Genomic DNA, 7,500 nt, shown 5'->3' on the forward strand with positions numbered 1-7,500 from the left:
GAAAATTCAGCTCAGTGTTCCAACCAATCAGATTTTCCCAGGTGAGACTAGAACTGGGCCTTTCATATTGAACACTAAAATGTTGCTTAGCTAAGCATTAGCATCTGCTAAATATCAATCACCTTTTCCTTTAACTTTGTGAGTTCAATCCAGGTATACAGTTGGGGGGCTTGGTTATCCATGGCAGGGGAAGCCATTCATTCAAGGATTTAGGAAGTAGCTAAGGCTAAATCTGCCTGGCATCATCAGGGTTCTCTGAAGTTGTCTGTAGTGCGCTTCAGCCATCTCCTCTTTTAGCATATCTTCTCTTCACCCTTCACTCCTCTCTCTCCCACTTTACTTCTCTTTCCGCCTCTTTTTTCTTTTTCTACTCTTGTCTTTTCTCTCCATTTCTTCTTTATTCACCTCTTTCTCCTTCACCTCTCTTGAAAATGTGTTATTCTACTTTCTTTCCTTCTCCTCTCCACCCCCCCCCCCCCCCCTCAGCTTAACTCTACTTTTAGCATATCCTCTCTTCACCCTTCACTCCTCTCTCTCCCATATATCTTCTCTTCTCCCCTCTTTCTTTTCTTTTCTCTCTTCTCCCCTTCTTCTTTATTCACTTCTCTCTTCTTCTCCTCTCTTAACTCATTGAATGCCAAGCTGTTTTCGGAAGCTTTGTCCTAGAGTGCCAGCAATCTAGACCATTGTTGATGATTTTTGTACATCAGCCACAGCATATTCTGTGTTATAGCTATGAACACATACAATGGCATACTCGTTTGAAAGGTGAGACTTTAAGCTCTCAGTGGGTGCAAACCGTGTATTTCTACACGCTTCTGTTCCTGAGAAATCGCAAGCTAAACAGTGGCTAGTTTTCATCAAAATCGCTGTTTTTTTTCTAGAAATGGAGATATAATGTCTTTCATGAAATATGAAGTGTTGCCTGTAAAGTTTCCGGGAAGTGACCTGGCGAGACTGCCACCTAGTGATAGACCCACGAAAATGGCCTGGTTTTGAGCTGACGTGCATGCGTCACTGATTCGACCCAAAGCGGCAACCGAGTTATGATAAAATGTCCAGATAAAATGTCCAGATTGTGCATTTTCATGAGTTTTCGATCGTCATATATTTCATTTCCATTCATCACAGAGTTCCCAAAATCACATATAAGGTGTGTTAGAGTGTCTAGTTTCGTAATTAAAAAAAAAGCTAAAAACGTAATATTACGTTTTTGGCTATCAACGCATGGGAAGGAAAAACGTAATATTAGTATTTGGCACTCAATGAGTTAACAAACTTAATTTCCTTCTCCTCTCCCCTCCACTCTTCTCCTCTCCCCTCATCTCCTCTCCCCTCCGCTCCTCTCCCCTCTCCTCCACTCCCCTTCCCTCCAAGTTTCCTCTCCCCTCCTCTCCACCTCTCCTCTCCTCTCTCCTCCTCTCCACCTCATCTCTCCCCTTTCTGAGTGTCTGTGTGAGTGCGCTGGAGTAGTGTGGTGCCTGAGGCCATGAGGGGGGATGAGACGAGATGAGATGAGATGAGAAGGGGATGTGCAGGGACACGTTCCTCCTCCTCCTCCTCCTCCTAATATTTCACCAGCGTGTGACAGCACCCGTCATTAACGCAGGAGAATGACATTTGTACTACAGGCTGTTGGGTTCTGAGCCCACAATCTCTTTTTTTTTTTTTCTTTTCTAATGCGCTCTCACCCTCCCCCAACATCTATCCATGTCTTTGCTAGATCACTGTGTGTGTGTGTGTGTGTGTGTTTGTGTGTATGTGTGTGTGTGTGTGTGTGTGTGTGTGTGTGTGTGTGTGTGTTTGTGTGTGTGTGTGTGTGTGTGTGTGCAATGTAATATTTTTGTAGTAGGTTTACAGTGGGCTTATCTGTGGGATATTGAATATAAGAATGCATGGAAAGCAAATAATTGATGCTAGTATATTATAGCATAGACCCTTTCAACAATAAAAACAAAAACAATGCTTGAACGTTCTATTTGGGCCCCAATCTACTTCCTCTGCATTAAGATAACATATGGAATGTTAAAAAGGAAGTATTGTGGGGCCAACTCACTGATCTATAAAGAACTGTGTCAGTGGGCCAACTATGATGCTGATAATGGAACTCTCTTGAAAGGGTCCATAGTATAGTATAGTATAGTATAGTATAGTATAGTGTAGTATAGTATAGTGTAGTAGGGTAAGGTATGGTGTAGTATAGTATTTGGAAGTAGTAGGTAGTGGTAGAACATGGGTGACACTCCAGGCGGGAGTCAAGAGTTCAGAGTTCACCAGGATCAGACATACTGAGGTCTCACTTCAGCACATAATTAAAGGGGTTAGGAGTGTGTGTGTGTGTATGTGTGTGTGTGTGTGTGTGTGTGTGTGTGTGTGTGTGTGTGTGTGTGTGTGTGTGTGTGTGTGTGTGTGCGTGCGTTTTTGTGTGTGTTTATGTGACTTGGACAGGTGAAAGTGGTCAGGGGGAGGAGGCCAACCGATGACAGATTCCCTCAGATTGGTGGTGGGGTGTTGGGTGGAGCTACATCCACCCAACCGTAGAGGCCCCTAAGCCTTGGTTGGTCTTAGAGCTTTAGAGCACAGAGCTTTCCATTCGACTCGCCAGTCTGTCATCTCCAGTCTCTAATCTTTTACCTGCTCTAAGCACGCCTCGGCAAATACGAAATGGAACGGAACAGAAATTGTACAAAGGAGAACCACACACAAGCGAAAATAGTCGAGAGATACTTTGAACAATGGAGGAAGCTGACAGACAAAGCCATGGCAATGGTAGAGGGAAAAGACACAAAGCAAAACCAAAGCAAAGCAAACATAACAAATACCATCATCTGTAGGACGTAACACGCGTGCAGGGTTTTTCTGACACCTACACACACCTCAGCAACATTGGCAAACACTGGTATCAATGAAGTGTTTTTGTCTCAACTAGTTCAATCTGAGAATGCAGTTGCTTAGGTTACGTACTGTATCAGAATGCCCTTGTTGAGGCCAATAGGGTCCCATTGCCGCCGGATGCCATGAAAACATGGTTGGTATATAGAAATTAATTATAGTATAATAAAATAGTTGAAAATTAAAAACTTAATTAATAAGGTAACAATGTGGGTAATGCTTGATATTCCATTTGATAGTACTGATATTCTCCTTCCAAATATACACAGAAAAAGTGTATAGTAGTCAAATCAAAAACATCACCAACAAAGCAACCTTTGTTGGCAAAAAAGCACCTCCAACAGAGTAGACTTTGTGAGCATTTTACTGGGGGTATCAAGCAGGCACCTTGATGTACGAGGGAGGTCTGCAACAGTGACTGTGATATGATGATGAATATTAATGTGTTACTCTATGTGCAGTCTGGGGTCACTTCTTGCTGTTGACCCAGATGTTGTCCTTTAGCTGTTTCAAAGTTACAGTAAGACGCCATCTGGTCTGCGTTGCACTCCGTGATGTGTCCAGGGTCAGATGCCTGTGGGATCGTCATGTGGGCCGTGGGATTTCTGTACATTTTCGGTCCGTTTTTGTCTGCCGCAGCATCTTGATTAAACACATACGCTGCCCTATACATCCGCATGCAAGGGATATATATCAGGAGTTCACATGCAGGCTGACCCAGTTTCCTTGTGCTGTCTGAGGTGCCGTTCTCAACTTTCCAGACTGCAACCGATGGAGAGTTGCTGTATCTTTTTGCTTTTACAAAATGTCTGCCTTAAGAATACTAAAAACAAGTCGCAGCTTTGTGAATTTTGTACACTATCTATGAGCTAATTTTACTTTTTACAACATGGGGTGGGGGTTGTGTTCTGTATTCTGCATCTAAAGGGGAACTAGATAAGGACAAAGGCAGTGGTGTAGTCTAGTTAGCTGTAGTGGATATACTGTGATGTAGTATTTAGCTGTAGTGGGTATACTGTGATCAACCCCAAATGTTAATACATATCCTTCCCTATTTTAAGTGGGTATACTGAGATGGTGATGCTTTTTAAGTGGGTATACTGAGATGGTGATGCTTTTTAAGTGAGTATACTGAGATGGTGATGCTTTTTATGTGGGTATACTGCGTAGTCCTGCGTATCACATAGACTACACCACTGGACATAGGGGACAAGTGCCAAGGGTGAGTAAGAGCGGGTTCAATCGAATTAAGAAAAGCAGAGTTATATTTATTCCAAATTATTTAAGTCAAACAAATGAAGTAATTCCAAATAAAGTAGAATTGGATTGGAGTGGATTAATTATCTGACAGGAATTGAAATGAATTGGATGAGATCAAACCGTTGAGCTCTGGCCAAGCAGAGACAAATTAAACAAAGCTGACCTGAATCGATGTTCAAAGAGCTTTTCTATCCACAGACAAGCTTAACTGAATACGACACCAGAATGAAATGAAAATTTCTCATCTGCCCTTCCCGCTCCCCCCTCCAGACGGCGTGTTCCCGGTGGACTTCTCTGTGGTGGCGACGGTGCGCGCGAAGCGTGGCGCCCAGTGCTTCCTGCTGTCGGTGTACGACAGCGAGGGCGTGCAGCAGGTGGGCCTGGAGCTAGGACGCTCGCCTGTCTTCCTGTACGAGGACCAGCACGGCCAGCCCTCCCCCGACCTCTACCCCATATTCAAGAAGGTCAACCTGGCCGACGGAAAGTATGTACACACACACGTACACGTACACACACACACACACACACACACACACACACACACACACACACACACACACACACACACACACACACACACCCACACTCCCTCTTTCTCCGGGCCCTGGGAGTGTGAGGTGTCCAGTTGTTGAGCAGTTGTCCGAATAGTTATGTATAGTCAGTTTACTAATATCTGTAGATATCACAAGCACTCAAAGCGTGAAATAATAATCGGACTAAGAAATCCTTTACCTTATTTGGACTTTCCTAATGTTAACTTTGCCCCCTCATCGCCTGAAGCTGTCGTGTTACTGTAACAACTTATACGTTTGGTTTTCTCTGTCCTTGACAACCAGGAAGACAGTCAGTTGTAATATCAGAATAAGGATTTTGTGTTTATATTTCATATCTTGCGCCATATCTATAAGTTTTATGTGACTAGTCGCAAGCCGTCTGTACATTAAACATGTTACAGTAAACGTAATTTCACTTGACACGACACCACACATAGGTGAAGTATCACACTGAATGAGCTGCCCCTGCGTGAGAAACGATGACAGTCCACCTGCTGTGGAGTTCCATCATGTTCCGTTGTTCCATGACCTCACAGTGGACGGAACCATTTGGACACGGTTATTCGACCCCTGTACATGCTCCACGTCCCGTCGTTGTAAATCAGAGTTATTGATGCAGGTAATGGACTCCTTACACCAAACAACTTTGACAAGATTTGGGAAAGATTCTTGAAAGATTGGAGTCTTTTGAGTAAAGCTTGAATGGGGGGGGGGGGCATTAGTTAAAAGACTACAATCTTTCAAGAATCTTTCCCAAATCTTGTCAAAGTTGTTTGGTGTAAGGTGGCCATAAGCTGAGAGTGCAGTCACGGTCCACTCACACTGGGACAGTCTGTGGGTGAGAACTGACAGGACTGTCTGTGGGTGGACAGACAGACAGACAGACAGACAGACAGACTGATAGATAGATAGATAGATAGATAGATAGATAGATAGATAGATAGATAGACAGACAGAGATAGATAGATAGATAGATAGATAGATAGATAGATAGATAGATAGATAGATAGATAGATGTGGTGTGAGAAGTGAGGCAAAGATAGGAGAAATTAGAGAAAGGAGAAGTGTGAGAGTTAATAAAAGGAGAGGGGAACGGAGGAGAGAGTAGAGGGAGAAAGAGGGGAAAAGGTGGAGAGGCGAAGAGAGGGGAGAGGAGATGAGAGCAGAAGTGAGGAAAGAGGAGATCAGAAGGAAGGAAATATGAGTAGGGAGAGGAGATAGAGGAGGTGGAGAGGAGATAGAGGAGGTGGAAAGGAGGTGGAGAGGAGGTAGAGAGGAGAAGGGAGAGGAGGTAGAGAGGAGGTGGAGAGGAGGTAGAGAGGAGAAGGGAGAGGAGGTAGAGAGGAGGTGGAGAGGAGGTAGAGAGGAGAAGGGAGAGGAGATAGAGAGGAGGTAGAGAGGAGGTGGAGAGGAGGTAGAGAGGAGGTGGAGAGGAGGTAGAGAGGAGAAGGGAGAGGAGGTAGAAAGGATGTGGAGAGGAGGTGGAGCGGAGAAGGGAGAGGAAAGGAGAAGAGAAGGAAGGAAAGATTAGTAGGATAAAGAGGTAGAGAGGAGCAGGAGGAGTTTCAGGAGTTGGAGGAGGTGGAGGGGAGCAGGGGGAGGTAGAGAGGAGTAGGAGGAGGAGGTGTAGGAGGTGGAGGGGAGCAGGGGGAGGTAGAGAGGAGTAGGAGGTGGAGGCCCCATGTAGTGTGTCAGGTTTCGGGTGATTGACACAGTGTTCATTTCAGTCTTCATTTCTGCTTTTACTCATCACCTGGGAGCACTTACACCTACAGCCTCCTGGGTGGTGTTCCTCTGAGCTCCATCGTATTATCTTACGACCACTAACGACCACTAACTTACGACCACCTCCTTTTATTGACTCATGCCAAAGTAATTGGTAGCAGGTGTTTTTGGTTTGTTGGCACTTTTTTGATCCTTCACAACAAAAATGGCCAGTTCTTTAACCGTATAACCAAAATAGCCAATGACTATTTCCTGCACAGTTCAGAGCTGAGACAATGCTGAGAATGCTGAGCAAACCTGAACGTTATTGAACGTTATTGAATACTTTGCTTACTTTCCAGAAGAAAAAAAAAAAGTTGGAAAAGTGGACAAATTATAACCGTTACCTCAAATATAATTTATTGTTACAGTAACAGAGTGTCAACATATAACTTCTATAACCTTTATATCTTGAGCATCTGTAGATACTAGTCTATAGGAGAACATCCAGGTTAAGTATGACCTTGTCAGTCTCTCTTCATAGTCTCTAATTGGCTCCTGTTTCCAGTGGCTTTGCACTACTTCTTGTGAGACACTTGTTACAGTAACATGTTTGATGTTTAGCTCTTTTGAGCGTTGGGACAAGTCCTCACTGGTGTCCCTGTAGGACTCACAGTTTGTCGGCCCAACCATTCAGACTTGAGTGTGTGCATCATAAATGCCTAAACACCTCCACACTCAGCACCCTTCTGTAGGTTCAGTGGCTACATGTTGAGGCAGGTGTGTGTGTGTGTGTGTGTGTGTGTGTGTGTGGTTGTGTGGCTCAAAGGTGGATCTGTATGTATAGACCAAAGATTGTAGAACAGAGCTCTGTTCTAGAATCTTTGGTATAGACCCTTTCAAGCGAGTTCCATTATCAGCATCATAGTTGGCCTCACAAGGCTTCCATTATAACCAAGGGGGCAGGCGAATTCCCGGAAGTAGAAGAATCGACGTAGGCTGGAGGGACCACCTCTCTGCTAACTCCCATAGAAGTCCATTCATTGTAAGATTTTTTTGAAATACCATAACTTCATATAACATATATCAT

The 7,500-nt window shown here is 44.1% G+C and overlaps 1 protein-coding gene across 1 annotated transcript in view; it reads left to right on the forward strand.

The window, feature by feature from the left end:
- The window catches only part of col5a3b (collagen, type V, alpha 3b), a 77,897-nt gene that overhangs the window by 17,816 nt on the left and 52,581 nt on the right, over positions 1-7,500 (forward strand). The window contains exons 2-3 of the mRNA XM_076287523.1: positions 1-41; positions 4,423-4,636. The exon at positions 1-41 is cut by the window's left edge and continues 127 nt beyond it. Of these exons, the coding sequence (XP_076143638.1) occupies positions 1-41; positions 4,423-4,636 (255 nt within the window). The remainder of the gene's footprint in view (positions 42-4,422; positions 4,637-7,500) is intronic.

This window comes from Alosa pseudoharengus, unplaced genomic scaffold (assembly GCF_046254945.1).
Source record: "Alosa pseudoharengus isolate Yale_2024_CS ecotype anadromous, Long Island Sound unplaced genomic scaffold, YU_APseudo_1.1 YU_APseudo_1.1_scf_1, whole genome shotgun sequence".
In the NCBI taxonomy this organism is placed as follows: domain Eukaryota; kingdom Metazoa; phylum Chordata; class Actinopteri; order Clupeiformes; family Clupeidae; genus Alosa; species Alosa pseudoharengus.